Consider the following 25,596-nt stretch of genomic DNA (forward strand, 5'->3'; position numbering starts at 1 on the left):
TATTTCTGACTGATTACCCTGTATTCATATAACAAGTATCTTGGAAGAGCTCAAAAAGGTTGACAAGCATCCTCTCAAAGTCTATCAAAATCATAAACAAATACATTGTTTATGTATTACTGAGGTGTCATTTCCTCTTTAAATTTATAATGAACCATGATGAGTAACATAAGCTATTAAAATATTCTAACAGAAACAGGAATATAGCCAACTGAGGTGATTTTTTTTCCTTTGTTCCTCAGAAATCGATCACAATTTCCAAAGGAGAATTCTTTCTTTATGTTAGATTGTTAATTTTACAGTAACTTTTCTGGCTAAAAGGTTTTTAAAAGCCTGATGACTGACAGGTTTTTTTGTAAATGGGAATGGATTTGTAGCAGATTAATTTTTGAATATGCAAATCAATGTTTTAAGCATATATAAAGTAGATAATACTTACTTGTTTTACCGAAGTGTTCTTATTTTCTCAAGGAATTCACTTAAAATTGTAATAATTATTTAATTCCTCTATTGTGTTAAAATTAAAAATTAAACAAAAAGTTAAAATGAATATTTAGATTCTTGAATAAATCACTGGTATGAACTGAAAGTTTGTGTCCCCCTAAAATTCATATTAAAATCCTAATTCCCAATATGTTGGTATTAGGAGGTGGAGCTTTGGGAGGTGATTAGGTCATAAGGGTAGATCCCTCATGAATGGGATTAGTGCTCTTATAAGAAATTCCAGAGAACTCTCTTATTCCTTCTGCCAATGTGAGGACATAGCAGAAGACAGCTGTCTATGAAAAAGAAAAGGGGCCCTCATTGGACTGCAATCTGTCCGCACTATGATCTTGGACTTCCCACACGTCCAAACTATGAAAAATAAATGTTTGTTGTTTAAATCACCTATTGTTTGGTATTTTTGTCTTGGTGGCCCAAATGAATTAAGTTAGTCACTGATTCTTCAAAAATTCCTATCTTATATAAGAGTATATGCTATCATAAATTCTGCTTTTAATAATACTGATTGATTTGAATGTGAAAAAAAAGAAGTAACATCTTCACAGACACATTTTATATTATTAACTTTTGTAGAAAGAAAAAAAATGTCTACTAATGGGTTAACAATAATATGTATCTGGATAATCATCTTACTTCCTTTTATACTTAGCCAAGACAATAGTTGGTACCATTCTAACTTGGTCTGCATTTGCTAAAGAATTAAGGCTTGGTGTCCTTAAGCATCTTAGACCCAAAAGCAGGAGGACATGCAATAGGAAGTATAAAACAATTAAAGCACTACCAAGGAAAGTGTTTTGCTACCACCAGAGAGGGGGCATTTACTCTTGGACTCTGGCAGTTATCATTTACAGTCCTCAGGGGACACAGAATTTTTCACACTTCAGGCAAAAAATTTAAAGTGCGTCACTGTTTCATTCTCTCCTCCTACTGAGTTCTGTGTGTTTTTGTTAAAGGAAGCATTAAACAACCTGTCAGCATATACACATGGATTAGGAGCTCTTATTACATGGAAGGATTCTGGCCAGTACAAAAAGACATTATTGGAAACTTGGAGGCAAGAGAGTTAAGTGTAACTGAGCACTTATTGGCTTGAGGACTCAACTACAGTTCTCTTTCTTAGTGTTTAATACTGCAAACCTGTTGTTTTTAATTTTCTGAGTACTGACAACCCACTGTGTTTAAACAGCAGCTCTTACTCAGAACACAATAATTAGATAGTTAGAGCCTGCATGATACTTAGATAATTCAAAGGGGCTCTACTGCATAGACACAGGTTCACAAAGTTGTTTTTTCTTTGTTTTCAGAACCATCACATGATTTCCTTTTAAGTATTATAGATATATTTTATATTGTGCTTTAATCAATCAGTACATAGCAATATAGTGACTGTCATACACATACACAGTTACTGTGAGGTAGTAACAGTATAAGAAAAGAATAAAATCATAAAATCTTTCCAACTGACTTAAAATGTTTCAAATACAGCATATTTGGAGGGGAAGGAGGGGAAACCTGCTTAGTAGGCAGTCCTTTTAATTTCCAGGTAACTTCACTGGTCTACACACTGAAATTTCTCTAAATCTGATTGTGACAAATGTCCAGTTCTTCTACATCCCAAAATGAGCACCACACTTTTACTCAGATAATCCCTTAATTAATGCCAATCCTTTCTAAAAAGCTTTTGGGGAAAAAAAGTCTTCAGAATATAGTTTACTATAATCTATCTTTGCAACTCTACTCTGACACTCTGTCCTCCCCTAGATAACACCTTTCTCTTTTTATTAACAAGCTTCTAGAAAAAGGAATCAAATATCTGTTGCTTTTTCCATTCCATTTATTTCTCCTCAAAAAGTTACAATATTTTTTCTATTCTTATTTTTCTCCTGAAACTGCTGGTTGACATTTTATAGTTTTGATGTCAATTGTATACTCCCTTTGGAAATTCTTTGTTTTTGTGACAATATTTTTTCCCCTTGTCCCAACACCAATTTTTCTACTCTTTAACCACTTTTGGGGGCCCCTCTTTGTTAGCCCACTCCTTGACTGCTGATCCCCAATCATTAACTCTCATTTTATCCCACAAAATCAATCCAACCAATGATTGTGGCCCCCGCTATCACCCTTATAAAGACTCCATAGCCATATCATCAGGATCACTTAAGAACTCAAGGCTCATATTTCAAATAACTTACTTTATATCACAATTTCCCACAGAATAGCATGATATGCAGCAGGAAGATATTGATGCAGTGGATTGATAAATTAGTGGTCATGGCAAACCAGCTGGCAAATATCTGAAAACTGTCTCTGCCCATAATTAATGTAAATGCAAAGTGAACTTGCCATCTTCATAAATAATCTTACATTCTTTTTCTTTTTCTTTTTTTTTTTAAAGATTTTATTTATTTATTTGACAGAGAGAGATCACAAGCAGGCAGAGAAGCAGGCAGAGAGAGAGGAAGGGAAGCAGGCTCCCTGCTGAGCAGAGAGCACGATGCGGGACTCGATCCCAGGACCCTGAAATCATGACCTGAGCCGAAGGCAGCGGCTTAACCCACTGAGCCACCCAGGCGCCCTTCATAAATAATCTTATCCCTATTTGAAGTAAGACACATACATTCTCTACTTACATAAGCCAAACTGGTCATTGAAATTCTAATTTTTCTATTTTTCCTATAATTATTTATAAGTTCAACAGTTTTTATAGTCATTGTCTCACCCTTATTGTCACATTTAATTTTCTTATTAATATTTATATCTATATTTACATTTCATATTCATTAATATTAGTCCTAACATTACCAATTCTTGACCAGCAGTCTAAACCCCTCTAATTTTATAACTTCAGTTGCTAGCAGAAAACTACATCAGACAAGTCCTTATTCAAATTTCTTTAATGGCTTCCACATGTGCCAATATTAAAATATATTATTTCACATTATATACAGGATCCATTTATGTTCAGCCTCCTGCTCAACTTTTTCAACATCAAGTTTTCCTCCTGCTCAGCTCACAACGAACTCCATGCCTCCAAAATAATGAGTTATTTCTATTCAAACTTCCCCTCTCCTAGGTCTTTTCATTACCTAAGCTTGTGTGTGTGATGTTTCATGGGGCCCAGAATGATAGTCTCCATATTATTTACCTTGTAGACACTTGATCATCCCTCACATCTATGCCTCACTACCAACTCTTATACCCCCAGAGAGATTAAGAGGCTTCCTTTTCTATTTTTCTGTATTGTCCCTGAATATTTTCATATTTCTATTAGACTAAATACCCAACTTTATAGAGACATTTCTGTATCTTCTCAACAGAATGCTAGCTCCTTGAGTTTTAAGAACCTGCATTTAATTAATGTATGCCCACAAAAATTAAATTCTATATGAAAACTCATCCTTTCCTTGGTAAATATATATAAAACTGTGAAGTAAGAAACCAATTTAAATATAAATGACTAAATTTTAATTTATGTAAGTTTTTGGAATCCTATCATTCACTCTTTAATTGATCATACATTTACCAGATGTTTATCAAGCACCTACTATGTGACAGAAACTGTCCTTGCCTTGATATATAAAAAGGTAAACAAAACAGACATTGCTACTCTTATAGAGCTTATAGGCTTGTCTAAGAAAAAGTCAATGAAGTACATTACCATAGAAAAAGTCACAAAAGTTTAATGGAGTAAAGCTGAATTTAATATGTCTGCATGCTTAGAGACAGAATTCCCTTCATTTCATTAAAAGCATTTATGTCACATCAACTATGCAAGTGACTTTTGTTCTTTATGTATATCTGCTTTGAAAATTTTTAGCCTACATAAAATAGTCATAACATTTATAATATTGTGAAATTTATACCCAATTTATAATACTTGTGGGGCTTTGAAATAAGAGCATTTCAGATTTCTAATAATAAAAACAGTATGTTCAAATATGTAAAGTACAATGATAAATATAGTAAAAGATTCATAAATGTAATAAGCTATTGATACAATTAACAAGCAACCTTAAATTTTTAAAGTAATTCTCTGTAATAACATAAAATGGAGTCAATAATCAATAGCATTTAAGTCAGCATGCAAGCTCTTACCTAAAAATGTAGGTTCATAATGAAGACAATAAGCTAATTATCTAAATGGAAATTTAGAGACTGCATTGGCATATGCACAAAACTCTGTAAAGAACGTTTTTACATTTTAGTAACCCCATATGAAGTGGAGACTGGGAATGGTCTTCCATTTCCATTTCTCAAATCAGACTTGTGGTATGTTTTTAACCCAACCCACTCATAAATCCAGTGAAATCACTAGCATAGGAGTGAACAAAAGCCCATAAAGGTACAGCTATTAGATGGAAAAACAGCCTGATATCAGAGCAATTCTGTGTAATGAGAATAAACTTTTTGAAGTCACATATATTGGTAGAATTGCTTAAAATTTCTTTTTACTTTTGCATGATATTTTATTTTTTATTTTTATTTTTTCATTGTTATGTTCAATTAGCCAGTATATAGTACATAATTAGCTTTTGATGCAGTGTTCAATGATTCATTAGATGTGTATAACACCCAGTGCTTATGATCCTGTGTGCTCTCCTTAATACTCATCCCCTGGCTACCCCACCCCCTCCACCCCCCTCCCTTCTGTAACCCTTAGTTTGGTTCCCGGAGTCCAGAGTCTCTCATGGTTTGTCTCCCTCCCTGATTTCTTCCATTCAGTTTTCCCTTCCTTCTCCTGTGATCCTCTATGTTATTTCTTATATCCACATATCAGTGAAACCATATGATAACTGTCTTTCTCTGCTTGACTTATTTCACTTAGCATAATCCCCTCCAGTTCTACCCGTGTGGATACAAATGGTAGGTATTCATCCTTTCTGATGGTTGAGTAATATTCCGTTGTATATATGAACCGTATCTTCTTTATCCATTCATCTGCTGAAGGGCCTCTCAGCTCCTTCCACAGATTGGCTACAGTAGACATTGCTACTATGAATACCGGGGTACATGTGGTCCTTCTTTTCACTACACCTATATCTTTGGGGTAAATACCTAGTAGTGCAATTGCTGGGTCATAGGGTAGCTCTACTTTTAGCATCTTAAAAAACTTCCATACTGTTTTCAAGAGTGGCTGTACCAGCTTGCATTCCCACCAACAGTGTAAGAGGTTTCCCCTTTCTCCACAACCTCACCAACACTTGTTGTTTCCTGTCTTGTTAATTTTGGCCATTCTAACTGGTGTTATGCAGGCCTCATTGTAGTTTTGATTTGTATTTCCCTGGTGGCTAGTGATGTTGAACATCTTTATATGTGTCTGTTAGGCATTTGTATGTCTTCTTTGGAGAAGTATCTGTTCATGTCTTCTGCCCATTTATTGACTGTATTATTTGTTTTTTGGGTGTTGAGTCTGAGAAGTTCTTTTTTATTTTTTTTGTAAAGACTGATTGATTGATTGATTGATTTGACAGAGAGACAGAGAGAGAGTACAAGCAGGCAGAGCAGAAGGCAGAGGGAGAGGGAGAAGTAGACTTTCCAATGAGCAGGGAGCCCGACGTAGGGCTTGATCCCAAGACTCTGGGATCATGACCTGAACCAAAGGCAGCCAGTTAACCAACTGAACCATCCAGGTACCCTGAGAAATTCTTTATAGATCTTGGATATCAGCCTTTTATTTGTAATGTCATTTGCAAAGAACTTCTCTCATTCTGTTGGTTGCTTCTTAGGTTTGTTGACTGTTTCCTTTGTAGTGCAAAAGCTTTTTATCTTGATGAAGTACCAAATATTTATTTTTGCTTTTGTTTCCCTTGCTTTTAGAGACGTGTCTTGAAAGAGGTTACTGTCTATTTCTCCTCTAGGATTTTGATGGATTCCTGTCTCACATTTAGGTCCTTTGTCCACTTTGAATTTATCTTTGTGTATGGTGTAAGAGTATGGTCCAGTTTCATTCTTCTGCATATGTCTGTCCAATTTTCCCAGAGCCATTTATTGAAGAGACTGTCTTTTTTCCATTGGATATTCTTTCCTGATTTGTCGAAGATTAGTTGACCAGAGAGTTGAGGGCCCATTTCTGGGGTCTCTATTCTGTTCCACTATGTGTCTGTTTTTGTGCCAATACCATGCTGTCTTGATGATACCAGCTTTGTAATAGCTTATAGTCAGACATTGTGATGCCCCCAGGTTCGGTTTTCTTTTTTAATAATCCCCCGGTGATTCAAGGTCTTTTCTGGTTTCATAAAATTTTAGGTTTGTTATAGCTCTGTGAAAAATGTCAGTATTTTGAAAGGGATTGCATTGAAAGTGTAGATTGCTCTGAGCAGCATAGACATTTTCACTGTTTATTCTTCCCATCCATGGGCATGGATGTTTTTCCATCTCTTTGTGTCTTCTTTAATTTCTTTCACAAGTGTTTTGTAGTTTCTAGAGTATAAATCCTTTACCTCTTTAGTAAGGTTTATTTCTAGGTATGTTATGGTTTTTGGTGCTACTGTAAACGGAATTGAGTCCTTAATTTCTCTTTCTTCAGTCACATTGGTTAGTGTATAGAAATCCAACTGATTTCTGCATATTGATTTTGTATCCTGCCACGTCGCTGAATTGCTGTGTGAGTCCTAGTAATTTGGGGGTGGATTCTTTCATATTTTCCACATGAAGTATCATGTCATCTTCAAAGAGAGAATTTGACTTTTTCTTTGCCAATTTGAATGCCTTTTATTTCTTTCTGTTGTCTAATTATTAAGGTTAGGACTTCTAGTACTATGTTGAACAACAGTGGTGAGACTGGACATCCCTGTCATGTTCTTGACCTTAAGGGAAAAGCTCTCAGTTTTGGGGGGGGACAAGATGGCGGGGTACTAGGAAGAGGCGTCTTTTCAGCTGGTACCCCAAAGTGAGCTGATTACCTACCAAAGAACTCTGATCACCCATGAAATCAGCCTGAGATCAGAATTATACACGTCTGGATCTCTACAGGGGCAGAAGACGCCAGTGAGCAGGTAAAGCGGAATGGGAACAGCGGACTGATATCGGAAGATAAACAAAAGGGGGAGGGAGCCACCAGAGGCGACCGGTGCAAAAGTAATACCCCGATACGAGCGAGAGTGCCCTGCGTCTGGGGACCAGCATTAACTCGGAGACTGGTTGAAAGCACTCCAAAAGAGCAAAGGATCGCGGGGGCAAATTGTGGGAATCGGGGCGGCTAGGGACAGGGGCTTGAGTCCCCGGTCCCAGACGGCCTCCCCGGCGCAGAGGCAGAGAGAGTGCGGCGGAGAAACCGGCTCCTGGTCCCTAAGCCGCCAGCGTGCCCCAGAGCGCGGGGTTCCGGCTCCTGTGAGGGGATGGGAGCCGGTCTGCAGAACGCGCGCTAGCCCTACCACAAAGCTTGAGATGCGCGTGCACGTCGCTCCAGCTCTCCTGGGTTTCTAAGGCCCGGGGGCGCTTCTTGACCCGCACCATTGTTTCAAAGTCTAAGCCGCGCGCCCGCGAAACTCTTCCCCGGACAGAGGCGCGCAAAAGCCCAGCCTGCGGCTTACGGACCAGCGCCCCGTTCTCAGTGCCCCAGACGCGCGCCCGACCCACAGCCGCCTCTGAAAAGAGGTGCGCGCAAGCCAGGCACTCCCAGCCCCGGCCAGCGGCAAAATCTCAGTGTGCAATCGCTGCTTGGAAACTCTCTGGCGGTCAGGAGCTCCCAGACAGCCGCCACTGCCTTGGCTTTGGGGACGAGCAAAAGATCCTGCGCCCCCAGGGTCTTTAACTTGGAACCTGCACTGCCAGCGTCCAAGGGGGAATTTATTCAGCTTCTGCACCCAGACTGAGGCTTCTGAGACGGAGATCAGGAAGTGTTCCAGGGTGCACCTTGACTGCACCAGAGTTGATACATCCAGCTACATCTGTTCAGTCTTCTCCCACCAAAATGACTAGGAGGAGGAATGCCCAACAGAAGAAAAATACAGAGGATGGACCTTCCGCAACAGAGCTAACGGCTATCAACATAGACAATATGTCGGAAAGAGAATTCAGGCTAACAATTATCCAGGCAATAGCTAGGTTGGAGAAAGCCATGGATGACCAAACAGAATTGATTAGAGCCGAACTGAAAGCGACCAGACAGGATGTTCACAATGTTAGGGCGGAGCTTAAAGCTACCAGGGAGGAGGTCCACAATGCTCTCAATGAGTTCCAATCCAATCTAAACTCTCTCAAAGCTAGGGTAACTGAGACAGAAGATAGAATTAGTGATCTGGAAGACAAACAGATAGAGAGAAAGGATCAGGAGGAAGCCTGGAACAAACAGCTTAGATCCCACGAAAGCAGAATTAGGGAAATAAGTGATGCCATGAAGCGTTCCAACGTCAGAATTATTGGAATTCCTGAAGGGGAGGAGAAAGAAAGAAGTCTAGAAGATGTCGTGGAACAAGTCCTTCATGAAAACTTTCCGAGTCTCGCGAATGAAACCAGCGTTCATGTACTAGAGGCTGAACGGTCTCCACCCAAGATTATACACTCCAAAAAAACATCACGACACCTGATAGTCAAATTGAGAAATTATAATTGTAGGTATAATCTCTTGAAAGCTGCCAGGGCAAAGAGGCTCCTTACTTACAGAGGGAAGCCCATCAGAATAACGTCAGACCTGTCCACAGAGACCTGGCAAGCCAGAAGAGGCTGGCAAGATATATTCAGGGCACTAAATGAGAAGAACATGCAGCCAAGAATACTTTATCCAGCAAGACTGACATTCAAAATGGATGGAGAGATAAAGAGTTTCCAAGACCGGCAAGACTTAAAAGACTATGCAACCACCAAGCCGATACTGCAGGAAATATTAAGGGGGGTTCTATAAAAGAGGAAAAATCCCAAGAATAGCATTGAACAGAAATATAGAGACAGTCTACAGAAAGAAAGACTTCAAAGGTAACTCGATGTCAATAAAAACGTATCTATCAATAATCACTCTCAATGTGAATGGCCTAAATGCACCCATAAAACGGCACAGGGTTGCAGATTGGATAAAACGACAGGACCCATCCATATGCTGTCTACAAGAGACCCATTTTGAACCTAAAGATACACGCAGACTGAAAGTGAAGGGGTGGAGAAGCATCTTTCATGCCAATGGGACTCAAAAGAAGGCTGGGGTAGCGATTCTCATATCAGATAAATTAGACTTCAAACTAAAGACTGTAGTCAGAGATACAGAAGGACACTACATAATCCTTAAAGGGACTATCCACCAAGATGATCTAACAATTGTAAATATCTATGCTCCCAATATGGGAGCAGCCAATTACTTAAGAAAACTGTTAATCAAGATAAAGAGTCATATTGATATGAATACACTAATCGTAGGTGATCTTAACACGCCTCTTTCAGAATTAGACAGATCATCGAAGCAGAAAATCAATAAAGAAACAAGAGCATTGAACGACACATTGGACCAGATGGACCTCATAGATATATACAGAACATTCCACCCTAAAACAGCAGAATACTCATTCTTCTCAAGTGCACACGGAACCTTCTCCAGAATAGACCACATACTGGGTCACAAATCAGGACTCAGCCGATACCAAAAGACTGAGATTATTCCCTGCATATTCTCAGATCACAATGCTTTGAAACTGGAGCTCAATCACAAGGAAAAGTTCCGAAGGAACTCAAACACCTGGAAGCTAAAGACCACCTTGCTTAAGAATGCTTGGATCAACCAGGAGATCAAAGAAGAACTGAAACAATTCATGGAAACCAATGAGAATGAAGACACTTCGGTCCAAAACCTATGGGATACAGCAAAGGCGGTCCTAAGGGGAAAATATATAGCCATCCAAGCCTTGCTCAAAAAAATTGAAAAATCCAGAACACACCAGCTGTCTCTACACCTTAAAGAACTGGAGGATCAACAACAAATCAAACCAACTCCACACATAAGAAGGGAAATATCAAGATTAGAGCTGAGATCAATGAGGGAGAAACCAGAGATACAGTAGAACGTATCAATGAAACTAGAAGCTGGTTTTTTGAAAGAATCAATAAGATCGATAAGCCACTGGCTACACTAATCCAAAAGAAAAGAGAGAAATCCCAAATTCATAAAATTATGAATGAAAGGGGAGAGATCACAACTAACACCAAGGAAGTAGAAACAATCATCAGAAGTTACTACGAACAGTTATATGCCAATAAGCTTAGCAACCTAGATGAAATGGATGCATTCCTGGAAAAATATAAACTACCAAAATTGAACCAGGAAGAAATCGACAACCTGAATAGACCGATATCTAATAACGAGATTGAAGCAGTGATCAAAAATCTCCCAAAAAACAAGAGCCCAGGACCTGACGGATTCCCTGGGGAATTCTACCAAACCTTCCAAGAAGAAATAACACCTATTCTCCTGAAGCTGTTTCAAAAAATTGAAGCAGAAGGAAAACTTCCAGACTCTTTCTATGAAGCCAGCATTACCCTGATCCCCAAACCAGGCAAGGACCATACCAAAAAGGAGAATTTCAGACCAATATCACTGATGAATATGGATGCTAAGATTCTCAACAAGATCCTAGCCAACAGGATCCAACAACACATTAAAAAGATTATCCACCATGATCAGGTGGGATTCATCCCTGGGCTACAAGGATGGTTCAACATTCGTAAATCAATCAATGTGATACAACAAATTAATATGAGAAGAGAGAAGAACCACATGGTCCTCTCAATTGATGCAGAAAAAGCATTTGACAAAATCCAACATCCGTTCCTGATTAAAACGCTTCAAAGTATAGGGATAGAGGGAACATTCCTGAACCTCATCAAATCTATCTATGAAAGACCCACAGCAAATATCATCCTCAATGGGAAAAAGCTTGCAGCCTTCCCGTTGAGATCAGGAACAAGACAAGGATGCCCACTTTCACCACTCTTGTTCAACATAGTATTAGAAGTCCTAGCAACAGCAATCAGACAACAGAGAGAAATAAAAGGTATCCAAATTGGTAATGAAGAAGTCAAACTCTCTCTCTTCGCAGATGACATGATTCTTTATATGGAAAACCCAAAAGACTCCACCCCCAAACTACTAGAACTCATACAGCAATTCAGCAGCGTGGCAGGATACAAAGTCAATGTGCAGAAATCAGTGGCTTTCTTATACACTAACAAGGAAAATACAGAAAGGGAAATTAGAGAATCGATTCCATTTACTATAGCACCAAGAACCATAAGATACCTGGGAATAAACCTAACTAAAGAGGTAAAGGATCTATACTTGAGGAACTATAGAACACTCATGAAAGAAATTGAAGAAGACACAAAAAGATGATAGACCATTCCATGCTCTTGGATCGGAAGAATAAACATCGTTAAAATGTCTATACTTCCTAGAGCAATCTATACTTTTAATGCCATTCCGATCAAAATTCCACCGGCATTCTTCAAAGAGCTGGAGCAAATAATCCAAAAATTTGTATGGAATCATAAGAGACCCCGAATCGCTAAGGAAACGTTGAAAAACAAAAATAAAGCTGGCGGCATCACCTTACCTGATTTCAAGCTTTATTACAAAGCTGTGATCACCAAGACAGCATGGTACTGGCATAAAAACAGACACATAGACCAGTGGAACAGAGTAGAGAGCCCTGATATGGACCCTCAACTCTATGGTCAATTAATCTTCGACAAAACAGGAAAAAATATACAGTGGAAAAAAGACAGTCTCTTCAATAAATGGTGCTGGGAAAGCTGGACAGCTATATGTAGAAGAATGAAACTCGACCATTCTCTTACACCGTACACAAAGATCAACTCAAAATGGATAAAAGACCTCAACGTGAGACAGGAATCTATCAGAATCTTAGAGGAGAACATAGGCAGTAATCTCTTCGATATCAGCCACAGCAACTTCTTTCAAGATACGTCTCCAAAGGCAAAGGAAACAAAAGCGAAAATAGACTTCTGGGACTTCATCAAAATCAAAAGCTTCTGCACAGCAAAGGAAACAGTCAAAAAAACAAAGAGGCAACCCACGGAATGGGAGAAGATATTTGCAAATGACAGTACAGACAAAAGGTTGATATCCAGGATCTATAATGAACTCCTCAAACTCAACCCACACGAAACAGGCAAACATATCAAAAAATGGGCAGAAGATATGAACAGACACTTCTCCAATCAAGAAATACAAATGGCTATCAGACACATGAAAAAATGCTCATCATCATTAGCCCTCAGGGAGATTCAAATTAAAACCACATTGAGATATCACCTTACACCAGTTAGAATGGCCAAAATTAACAAAACAGGAAACAACATGTGTTGGAGAGGATGTGGAGAAAGGGGAACCCTCTTACACTGTTGGTGGGAATGCAAGTTGGTGCAGCCTCTTTGGAGAACAGTGTGGAGATTCCTCAAGAAATTAAAAATAGAGCTTCCCTACGACCCTGCAATTGCACTCCTGGGTATTTACCCCAAAGATACAGATGTCGTGAAAAGAAGGGCCATCTGTACCCCAATGTTTATAGCAGCAATGGCCACAGTCGCCAAACTATGGAAAGAACCAAGATGCCTTTCAACGGATGAATGGATAAGGAAGATGTGGTCCATATACACTATGGAGTATTATGCCTCCATCAGAAAGGACGAATATCCAACTTTTGTAGGAACATGGACGGGACTGGAAGAGATTATGCTGAGTGAAATCAGTCAAGCAGAGAGAGTCAATTATCATATGGTTTCACTCATTTGTGGAGCATAACCAATAGCATGGAGGACAAGGGGCGTTAGAGAGTAGTAGGGAATTTGGGTAAATTGGAAGGGGAGGTGAACCAAGAGAGACTATGGACTCTGAAAAACAGTCTGAGGGGTCTGAAGTGGCGGGGGGGTGGGAGGTTGGGGTACCAGGTGGTGGGTATTATAGAGGGCACAGCTTGCATGGAGCACTGGGTGTGGTGAAAAAATAATGAATACTGTTTTTCTGAAAATAAATAAATTGATAAATTGGGAAAAAAAAAAAAAAGCTCTCAGTTTTTCCCATTGAGAATGATATTTGTTCTGGGATTTTCATAGATGGCTTTTATGATATTGAAGTATGTTCCCTATATTTTGAAGAGCTTTAATCAGGAAAGGATGCTGTATTCTGTCAAATGCTTTTTCTGCATCAATTGAGAGGATCATATGGTTCTTGTCTCTTTTCTTTTGTTAATGTGATCACATTGATTGATGAGTGAATATTGAACCACCCTTGCATCCCAGGAATAAACCCCACCTGGTCATGGTGAAAAATCTTTTTAATGTATTTTTGGATACTATCGGCTAGCATCTGGTTGAGTATTTTGGCATCCATGTCAATCAGGAATATAGATCTGTAATTCTCTTTCTTGATGGGGTCCTTGTCTGGCTTGGGGATCACTATAATGCTGGCCTCACAGAATGAGTTTGGAAGTTTTCCTTCCATTTCCTTTTTTTTTAGAACAGCTTCAGTAGTAAAGGTATGATTTCTTCTTTAAATGTTTGGTAGAATGCCCCTGGGAAGCCATCTGACTTGTTTTTTGGGAGATTTTTGATTACCCTTTAAATTTCATTACTGGGTATTGGTCTAGTCAGATTGTCTATTTCTTCCTGTTTCAGTCTTGGTAGTTACTTTTGAAACCATGAAAATAGCTTCACTAACTGGGGAACTTTCCTAAAGTTTTCCAATTTTTGTTTTTCATAAAATGACACTTTGTATATTACATATCTCTATCTATATGTATCAATATATTTTTAAGTAACCTCCACATCCAGTATGGAGCCCAACGCAGAACTTGAACTCAAAACCCTGAGGTCATGATCTGAGGTGAGATCAAGAATGAGGTGCTTAACCCACTAAGCCACTCAGGCACCCCACAATGTATTTTAAAATATCAACAGAAATACCTGATTTGCACCACGAAGATATGGAAATCCACCAATAAAGAGAGATCCTGATTCTGGCAAGGGTTTTCCAGATATATGATTGACAGATTCACTTGCTTTTATAGTCCTCCCTAGAATAGTCAATTCAGCTCTACATGGATCAAATTCTTGCCTGCAACCATTTAGGAAAAAAAATTATGGTTTTAGCATGTGTTGTATAAACATTTGTCTGACCAGTTAATTAAGCTATTAACAAAATAAGAAAGATTTAAGTAAATAGATTATCTCACCATAAAAACAATAAAGCCAGAAGTAGATCAATCTGTTCTAAATTAGAAACACTTAAAGTTTTAAGTACATAAATACAAAGCTAAATTTTGACAGACGAAACAAATCATGGCAATCACTTAATGAAATAAACAAATCCTGATAATAAACAGATCATTCTCATCATGACTAAAATGACATTATAGAGTGTAAAATTCTACTTCAGTTTTTTAACATTGTTAAATTTTCTGTGAGTGAAAAATATTGTAAAGAATCAGGTTTAAAAATGGTTATCCTGCATACAATATACCTTTGCCTATAGGGGTGTGTGTGTGTGTGTGTGTGTGTGTGTATGTTTCTAGGTTTTATTGGTCCATTATTTCTACCGCTGCACCAATATCACAGTGCCTGAAATACTGATACTTTTTATTGAATCCAGATATTTGTTGTATAAATCCTCTTACTTTGTTAGCTTTTTGAATGAGATTATCAAATACCATTTTTCCTTTTTTCTCTTTGCTGTGATGAATTATGTATGTTCACTATTTTTTGAATGTTTGAATGCATTCCTGAAATAAGTCTATTTGGTCATAAAATGTGTTGATTTTATATGACACAGGTTCCACTTTTCTATGTTTTAAAGAATATATATGTTAAACAGAGTGTCCTCAAACTTCCTGGCTTGTACTGCTCTTATAAAATTTTGGTGTCAAGATTATGCTGTCCTTATTATTATTTCAGAAAGTTTGTGTAATATTGTATCTACCTCTCAATATGTTGTAGAATTCACTAATATAGTCACCTGGACTTGGAGTTTTCTTTGAGGAAGGTATTAAATATGGACGCAACGTACTTCATCAATGCAGTTACCTATGTATTATCATGTCCATTTTATTAAATTTTGTTTTCTTCTTGAAACATTTTCACTTAATCTTCATTTTCAAAATTATTGGCATAAAATACTTTTATTTATCAAAAATATTTGCTTAAAATAAAATTATACTACATATTATTGCCAATAAAATATAATTGGTGTTGGGACTCCAATGATCTCTCTTTCTTGTAATATTGGCCGTTTGTACCTTTTCTCATTTTATTTGATTTGCAGATTAGTTTCGGTAGGGAGTAGCAAATTTCAAAGAATGTGTAATTTTGGCATTGTTGATAGTTGCCATTCTATGTTTGTTTCCTATTCCGTTAACTTCTGCTCTAATTTTTATGATTTTCTTCTTTTCACTTTTTTTGGGCTTAATTTACTCTCCTGCTTCTAGTGTGTTTAATGCATGCTCTCAAGATTGTAAACTTCTTTTTAAGACTAAATTTACCTATGTACAAAAAGTTCTTTCTCATCATTTATTCAAAATATTTTCTAATTTCTTTTGTGATTTTTTTTTCTTTAGTCCAAGAATTACCCAGAATTGTGTAGGGATTTTCTGGTTATTTTTGTATTATAAAATATTATAAAAGCTCAACTAAGCTTATTTAAAGAATATTCTCTGTTTGCTTCTAATTCTTGAAATTTATTCACTTAGGCATAGCCAAGCATATGGTCAATTTTAGTAATGTTTTCATGACCCCAGAAAGCTTGTTCTACATATGTGAATACACACACACACACACACACAAAAAAAAAAAACTATACACACATTAATGTACCTTTTTACTGAATAAGGAAGATGAACAATGAAATAAATCATGTTTATGATGCAAATGCATTTTTTTCTTAAAAAAAAATCTGGAGATTTTTTTTTTTACATCCTCCTTCTATCTATACCATGATACAAAGTTAATAAAACTAAGACCAGGGATAGCCTTGCAGACAATATTAATGCTTTCATAAAGAAAATTTTGAAAAGTTTTTGAAATGATAATGTTTCTCTGTATATTAAGAACTTGGGAGAAAAATGCGTTGAACATTTTTAGAACCCATTTGATATTCTTGGATTCTGTATTTAGAAGCAAACTAGAAGCTTTCTGGGTTAATTACTTCTTACAATTAAGCTGTTAAAAATATCTTAGGGAGGATACAGCTTCTAGGAAGTTTTCATTAAATGATAAAAATAAAAAGCACAACTACTTTTACTCCAATCAATCTTCAAATTTTAATGTTTGGAAAAACAATTTGTACTGCTTTGTGATACTAAAATAGCAATAATAACTATTCACTGATACTCTGTTAATGAACTCCTTTCCCATATTTCATTAAGCAAATGAAACCCATTAAACTATCAAACATATTTATTTGGCCTTTGGTTATAATAACTGAAAAGATAACTTAAAATTATATATATATGTGTGTGTGTACGTATACATATATATATAAGCTCTCTTTATATTTTTTTTCCCTGACTACATAAGCAACATAAATTCATAATTTAACTGACATCTAATTTTTGAAGATAACAGATCCAGAATGGATTCATTTATGCTAAGCCCCCATGTCACCAAACCAAGATTTAATTACAGTTTCAGAGCTCTCAGAAATGGAAACTTAAACCAACCAATTTGGAATTCCCTGTTTAACATTAGTTAGGTAATCTGCTTGATAACCCTCTCCATCCCATTTAAGAAAAATAAATAAAGCTTTTGGGGGGGGGCTGATATGATTTCCTTGTCTCTGTTCCCTTCTGACTATAAAATCCTTTGCCTTGCAAAGCTCTTCAGAGCTCCTTTCTATCTGCTAGACTGACTACTGTGTAATGCATGAATCACTGAATAAAGCCACTTAGATGTTTGAAATTTACTCCATTAAATTTTGTATCTAAAATACGTATACATGGGGCGCCTGGATGGCTCAGTGGGTTAAGCCTCTGCCTTCAGCTCAGGTCATGATCTCAGGGTCCTGGGATCGAGCCCCGCATCAGGATCTCTGCTCAGCGGGGAGCCTGCTTTCCCCTCTCTCTCTTCCTGCTGCTCTGCCTACTTGTGATCTCTCTCTGTGTGTCAAATAAATAAAATCTTTGGAAAAAAATCTTAAAATATGTATACATATGTATTATATATTTATATTACAAATTATAATATTTTCTAATATTTTATTCTAAAGAGAATATTTTTTTTCTTCATTTAAATATTTGCACAAGTCCATATTCAGCTGTGGTATTTCTTCTTAGGGATCTGACTAGAGCCTAAAAAGGAGAAATGTGATATACAGTATATACTAATACACCATGGTTCTAAGTTGTGTAGCACAGACTACACACAAATGCACATTAGAAATACTCAGAAATTGACTGCTGTGTGATTAAGATCATTATGGTAGGAAAAGGAAGGAATAATAGATATTACAAATGTGGATTTTGAGAAATGGTGAAAGCCGGACGAGAAATGAATAAACTAGTGTTTTAAAGGCTTTGTCTGTCTATGGTTGAGAATGAGAGCTCAGTTCAATACCAGATTTTTAAGCGTCTCTACTTTGGGCATTTTGAACATGTTATTCTCTACTGAGATTATAGTTCATTCACCACAATGTCAACAGCATGAGGAGAAGGAGGCCTTTGTTATGTTACTCCTATATCCTCAAACCTTCAACAGGGCCTTGTATGTGGCAAACACTAAAGTATATGCTAAATAATGAGCAGTTTGACAAGATACTGTCAGAAATAAAATACATGTTTAATGAATGACAGAATTTTTTTCTTTTGATGATAGTATATACTTTATTCTAATTATATTATTAGAAAATATTTCATAAAATGTTGAAAGTATAAAAAAGAAAAGCACAATGACTTGCATTTTCCAGAAGGAACTATTACTATTGTATTGCAATTTAAAACTTACGTATTATGATAAAATGTTCCTCAAACTTGAGAACTAACAAATAAACTCAGAGTTTGCCTCTGTTAATTTAATAATATAATAAAAACATTTATGTGTATTAATATTATCCCAAATTATTAATTCTAATGAATGTATAGTAATTGCTTTGTACTGTTTTAATTGTTTGTATGTTTGTACTTTATTTCTATTTTATGTCCAATAGGTATTTGGGAAACTTTTTCAGTTTTTCATCCTTTTCTATAAAACTACACTATATGACTATTTCATACATCTTCATACACACATCAATTTATTTTCCTAGGAAGGAAGAAGTTTACTTGCAGTACATAAGCTTTCTAAATATTTATATATTCCTACATTTTCTTCAAAAAATTTTCTCAATTTACTCTCTGTGATGGTTAGTTTTATGCAGCAACTTAGCTATAGGCTACAGTCTCTTGTTATTCAAACACCAATCTAGGTATTGCTGTGAAGGTATTCTGTAGATATGGTTAACATCTACAAGCAGCAGACTTTAAGCAAAGTAAATTGTCCTCCACAATATGAGTAGACCTCATCCAATCAACTGGAAGGCTTTAAAGAGAAAAACTGAAGTTTTCCTGAAGAAGAAATTCTACCTCTGGTTTGCACCATTAGCTCCCACCCGGCGGTTTCCATTCTGTAGGCTTGCCCCTCAGACTTTGTACTTATCCAGTCAGATCCCACAATCACATAAGCCAATTTCTTAAAATAAATCTCTTAATGTATATCTTCTGCTGGATCTGTTCCTGGTAATGTCCTGACTAATACAGATTTTGGTACCTATAGTGCTGGGAATAGAGAGATAATTATTTGACCTGATATATAGGAAGATCTTTTATATTATCTTATAATCACATCAGTGAAGCGGTATTAATGTTAACTGAGTATGGAATTTGATTCTTTAATTGGATTTGGACCTGATAATAGTTTTTGTTAAAAATCTCAAGTCATGTCTCTCTTAATTAGTGTTAGCCACATGAAATTTAATTCCTTAGAAAGGTATTCTGCATGAATAGTAATAGATCAGGTGATCAGCTTTTGATTATCAACTCTAAGCTAAAGACTTGCCATGACCTCTGATAGGAATAAATAAAAGAACTCGAAGTATTAGGGAAAGATTCATACATCGTGGTAAGAGATTAATTATTTATAATCATATCACATTTCAGGCTTTTCTCTAAAATTTATTATGGTTTTTATTATTGTTGTATAATTTCTATTCATTGTCATAGAGGGTAAACTGCTTCACCATCAAGAACACTATTATCTATGCACTAATTCTGTAGGCTTTCACCTTTGGATAAGTATGAGAATTTTTCTTTCATACTTAAAATTCTATACTGGCTTATTCTTGTTTTCAAAGCTATTATCATTTCTGAAATAAATTACCCACTATAAATGAATACAAGGATAGCAAATTATCTTTTCTCATACACATATTCTAGAGAGCTGGCAGCTAAGCTAAAGAAAGATGAAAGTAAGTACACCTCCATTATAACAATGTAGACCATCATGTTTTCTTTGCCGAAAATGCAATTCTAATATTTCATCTAGCAAGATTGTTATTTTATTCAAGAGATACACTTTTTAACAGCAGTCATATCTTTCCCCCTAGGCTCATTAGAGTGGAGGCAATGTTATTTTGATTGTGTCCGATTGAATCTAACAGGAATTGACTGAACGTAAGAAAACAGTCTTACAACATTATTGTTTAGCATTTGCTGATGATACAGTTTGCCTAGCACACCATGCAGTGTAAAATTTTTCCATCAAGGCTTTTTAATGCTTTCTCTAAAATCAGCACACAGGGTGCTTTAAAGGTCAAATGAGTAGAATGATTTTTTTGCATAATTATTAATATATATAGAACTCTTTGAAGACTCCTGGTGTTTGAACTACCTTTAATTGTTCTTCTCCCAAACTTGCAGTGATTGCTCATATCTGTCACTGGTATTCACATTAATAGTATTCGTTAACTACTCTCCACTAATTAGAACCTAAAAGAAAAGCTTAGTGTGCCATAAATTCTATTCATTATGTTTTGGTATTCAATATAGATGCCAGGAAAGGTCAAATAACTATGCTGAACACAATAGAGATTTGGCTGACCTACCGTTTTATTATTTGCATGCCTATCATCATACAGCAACAATTTCTAAGCTTCCACATGTCTTAGCAAAGATTATAGGAAGTACATAGAATAGGCCAATCTTACAAATAAATAATAAAAAAATGTGGCAAATAGTAGAATTTCATTATGTTGGACATTAATTTTCTGATTATTCTGGAGCATTATAAAAGTCATGGTTTAGAAATTGATTTCTACCTTATATTTAAGAAAGCATTTTTAATTGGCAGTGATTAAACCTTACCATAGAACCTGAACATTTGTGTATTCTCCTTGTTAACTGCTTATCATATTTACATTGAAAACATTATTAACTTATTTAATCAGCCAGAAAAGTAAAGAAATTGCTATAAAAATCAAAAAAACTATATTTTCAAGGAGGATTTAAACACCTAAACTGTCTATTCTCACAAATACTAATGAAAAATAGACATAAATTTATATATTTGATGTCAAAACACAATTATTTATCAGATCAAATTACCCTGATATCTAGAGATTTTTTTTTTTTTTGAAGATTTTATTTCTTTGAGAGAGATCACAAGTAGGCAGAGTGGCAGGCAGAGAAAGAGGAGGAAGCAGGCCTCCCGCCAAGCAGAGAGCCTGATGCCATGTGGGGCTCGATCCCAGGACCCCAGGATCATGACCTGAGCCGAAGGCAGAGGCCTTAACCCACTGAGCTCCCCAGATGCCCCATCTAGGGATATTTTATATGCACTTAGCTTATAAGAAATTTATTAATTCTCTTGAAAAATTGATTTTTAAAAGAGAAATAAATAGGGGATATTTCTATTAATGATGGAGATTTGATTCCTATAATATTTATTCAGGTAGTTTCTGCAGGGGACATGGAATTGCTCCCAGCCTCTACTCCTCATCACATCTTTGAAAAAATTAAGATAAACTCCTCAATTTAAAGCTTTGGATAGTAAGTCACTGCCAAAAAATTAAGTCTAAAAGTCTCCATTTGGAATTCAAGCACCCACCCCTCCAATTTAGGATCTTATTTAATTATCTGTGTCTCTGACAGCTCTACAACAGGAATTTTCTGCTATATTTAGATAAGTCTCCTCATTGTTCCACCTGCAAAGGTTTCTCTTCTATCCATTTAAATGCTGCTCATAATTAAGAGCTTACTTAAGCTTCACTTATTACCTAAAATGTTACTAATATTTGCAGTCTTAATGATCTCTTCACCATCTAATACCACCAACAGTGTGCCATTCATTAATTTTTGCATTCAATTATATAGTGTTTTCTCTTGTTATATGACTGCTTTGTCTCTCCAGTGAAAAAAATAACCTTTCAACTGGCAGAGTTATAATTTGTCCATCTTTGATTTTTAGTAAAACCAAGGCATTGGCCTACTGACCTTATTTTTAATTTATAGCATTAATTGTGTTCCTAGAAATACATCAACTATTCCCTTAATAAGTGTGATTCTAAAAAGCAGCCTTGTCATGCTCAGGAAACCCTCAAGCTGCCAGGTGCTTAGATGTCACTTCCACTGTGACCACAGGCTGGCCCTGGTCTCCCTGTTAGAATAGGATTATCCCTCTGCCCATGGGGCTTTCTGTTGGCAAAGTAACTGCTGGCATTCATTGAGCCACAGTGAGATTTTCTAACAATTATGGGCAGCTGAGCAAAGAGTAGCTAAAAGCTCTGAATTTAGCACTGACAAAATCATGCAATTGAGTTGTTTTCTGGCTAGTTCTAAGCTAAGTATTATGCTAATTGATTTTTCTTTTGGGGTTCATACTTTTGGAACCTTGACAAAAATTTTTTTTAAAGATTTTATTTTTTAAAAAAGATTTTATTATTTATGTTCAAGAGAGAGTATGATTGGGCATTGGGTAGGAGGAGAGAAAATCTCAAGCAGAATCCACCCTGAGCACATGAAGCTCTACTTGGGGCTCGATCTCACAACCCTGAGATCATGACCTGAGCCATGATTCTTCTGAAAGACTGCTCCCTGCTAAAATTTCAGATCTTTACACTGGATAAATGGACTTTTAAATATATATACTTATATATATGCATATACATACATATTAAAAGTCCATTTTAAATATATATACATATATATTTAAGAGTCATTTATATATTTAGATATAGTATAAATTATTATATATATATATAATATTTTATTTATTTATTTGAGATAGTGAGTGAGAGAACATGAGGGAGGGGCAGAGGGAGAGGGAGAAGCAGATTCCCCACTGAGCAGGGATCCTGATGAGGGGCTGGGTGCCAGGACCCTGGGATCATGATCTGAGCTGATGTTCAACCAAATGAGCCACCCAGATGCCACTGGGTAAGTTGATTTTTAAATATATTTTTGCATTTGTATTTGAAGTTAAACATCAGTGATATGGTTAATAACCTATATTAATTATGATAGTCCTAATTAAATTATATTTGAGGATCTATAAAATAATACTCGATACTAATATAATTGACATTAGATTATTAGATACTAAGATCACTGTTTAAATTTAATCAGGAACAATATATCCAATTATTATCTCTATTATTATGAGCAATTAGTCACTTTAGTCATAATTCCTTGAAATGAAATATCTACTTTAGAAAAAGAACACTAATAAAACCTCATGAATTAATTTAGCACACAGATGTTATATTTGGCAAATTATATAAATAAAATATTTTAAATATGAAATTAATAATTTCTGAATACTCACAAAATATGTCTTTAAAATTTTATTTTTCTGAAGTATTAAAAGGATCAAGTAGACCAGCAGAATAATTGTGAAACAATTTATTAGCTTAAAAAGCATTTATATAGTGATACCTTAATTTCTACCATGGGCAATCCCTCAGAGAATCTTTGGATATACTGTGACTACTTTCAAAATTTTTCAAGAAGATATCAGAAGCAGAAGTGATAGAGGAAGTCCATCTCTCCCAGAGAAATACGGGAAGGATCAAAAAGCACATGGAAACGTATAAAGTGATATAGTGATGAAATCATCCCTTAGAGGACCTCCTTTCATTCCTCAAGATCTGCCACTGGAGTTTCAGAGACATTGGAGCTCATGTATGGCTTACTCTACAAGTGTATACCTGAAATTCTGTGATGGGGCTGGTCAGCACATCACGCTTTCAAAAGAGTGCTAATGATTTCATTGTGAGAATTTAGAGAGTAAATCCCTAGTCAGATTAGTTACAGAATTAAGTTCCACAAAATTCAACATAATGGTGGGCATTCTCAGGTTAATCTAGTTGTCGCTCCATATTATGCATAAAGCCTATTTGCCTTAGGAAATGTCACTGGGGATTCCAGATTATTCTGCTGTATTACACATCTTTTATTTAGGAGGGGGGAAAGGAAATGAGGCACTGCAGCTACCTGATATCATATATGCTGTTTGCTCACTTGAATTTCATTTTAGAAATATCTATGTTACTTCTGTTCCCTGGTCCTTTTCTAGACTGTTTAATGTAAAAATAAACATATAATGTAATATATATGTATACAAAATATGTATACACACATTTTTAAGAAGAAAGAGGATGGACTTTGTAGTCAGAAAGAATTCCTTTTGGCTATCAGCTTCATCACTTATTACCTAAGAGACATTTACTCTTAATTTGTCATGCAGGTATTTCTCAATATTATTATGTGTCAGGCAAGACAGTCTACGCTAGGATTTAAGATTGACAAAACTGCATTAGGGCCACCTTTTGTAATTCAAATCTCAAGAGAGAGGATGACATATATAGTAAGCATCATAATGCTTAAAGGAGTTGGGGACTGATTTAAACTGAGATGTCAGGAACACATTCTCAAGGAAGTTAAGATTTGAGATGGAATCTGAAAAATAAGTAGCTAACAGTAGGCCAGCAGAATTAGGAAAGAATGTGCTAAGCAGAGAGACCATCATATTTGCAAAAGTCCCTGAGGGCAGAAGGAGGGACTTGTGTAAACTAAAAAAAAACTAGGGGGTGCTGAAGCACAATCATGTGTGGGAATGTTGGCAGGATAATAGGATTAGAGAAATAGGTAAGACTACTTAATTTTTTGATACTCCATAAATGTAATGTATAGGTAAGTTTAATGGTAAAAATGGGTATCAATCCAAACATCTCTTGATTGTTGAATAGAAAACTTAAGCGATTAGAAAGAAAAGTCAGACACTCTATATAAATGCGAGTTTTTTTGTTTGGCTGATTGGTTTTGTTTGGTGTTTTACTCTCCTGAGTCCACCATAACAAAATACCACTGACTGGGGTGCTTAAAGAAACAACAAAAATTTATTTTCTCACAGATCTAAGGGCTGGGAATCCAAGATCAAGGTGTTAGTATGTTTGGTTTGCCCTGCCTGCTTTTTCTCCTGTATCCTCAACATGTTGTTTTCTCTGTGCATACACATTTCTGGTGTCTCTTCCTCTTCTAGTAAGGACATCAGTCATATTTAATTAGGGCCCACTCATATTAACTGCATTGAACCTGATGACTTCGGTAAAACTTGTATCTCCAAATACAATCACATTCTAAGGTAACCAGGGTTAGGACTTCAACATAGGGATTTTAGGGGGACACAGCTAATCCATAACATTTTATTTGTTCAGCTTGTTAAATTGTAAGTTGTTTCCCTCTTTCACTCCAGGTTGGATAATCTTAAGCTCACTCTTTTCTCTGGAAGTGTTTTTAACCTGTAGCTCTCTTGCTTTACCACCTACCTCCATTTTATGCCCTGTATGCAGTTGTATATTCCTGTCTTCAAACTATTTGTATTCTAGATGCTCTGAATTTATTTAACTCTGGATCATAAAAATGGATAAGCCCATGATATATGAGATATATATATATGTGTATGTGTGTGTTTGTGTGTGTGTATAGTACAAAAGAATTCTTTTTCTAGAGTTAGATTTAAACTACACATAGTTGTGAATAAAAGAAATACATTAATCAAATAACAGACACATGAACTAAGGATAATCTTGCTAGACTACTGATAAAGTAATGGGCTAAGTAATATAATAGAAGA

The 25,596-nt window shown here is 36.1% G+C and overlaps 1 protein-coding gene across 1 annotated transcript in view; it reads right to left on the bottom strand.

Annotated features, from left to right (window-relative positions):
• EYS (eyes shut homolog) overlaps nucleotides 1-25,596 on the bottom strand; it is a 1,652,430-nt gene that overhangs the window by 579,831 nt on the left and 1,047,003 nt on the right. The window contains 1 exon segment of the mRNA XM_044253753.1: nucleotides 14,410-14,560. Within this exon segment, the coding sequence (XP_044109688.1) occupies nucleotides 14,410-14,560 (151 nt within the window).

The sequence above is a fragment of the Neovison vison genome, chromosome 1, assembly GCF_020171115.1.
Source record: "Neovison vison isolate M4711 chromosome 1, ASM_NN_V1, whole genome shotgun sequence".
Classification (NCBI taxonomy): domain Eukaryota; kingdom Metazoa; phylum Chordata; class Mammalia; order Carnivora; family Mustelidae; genus Neogale; species Neogale vison.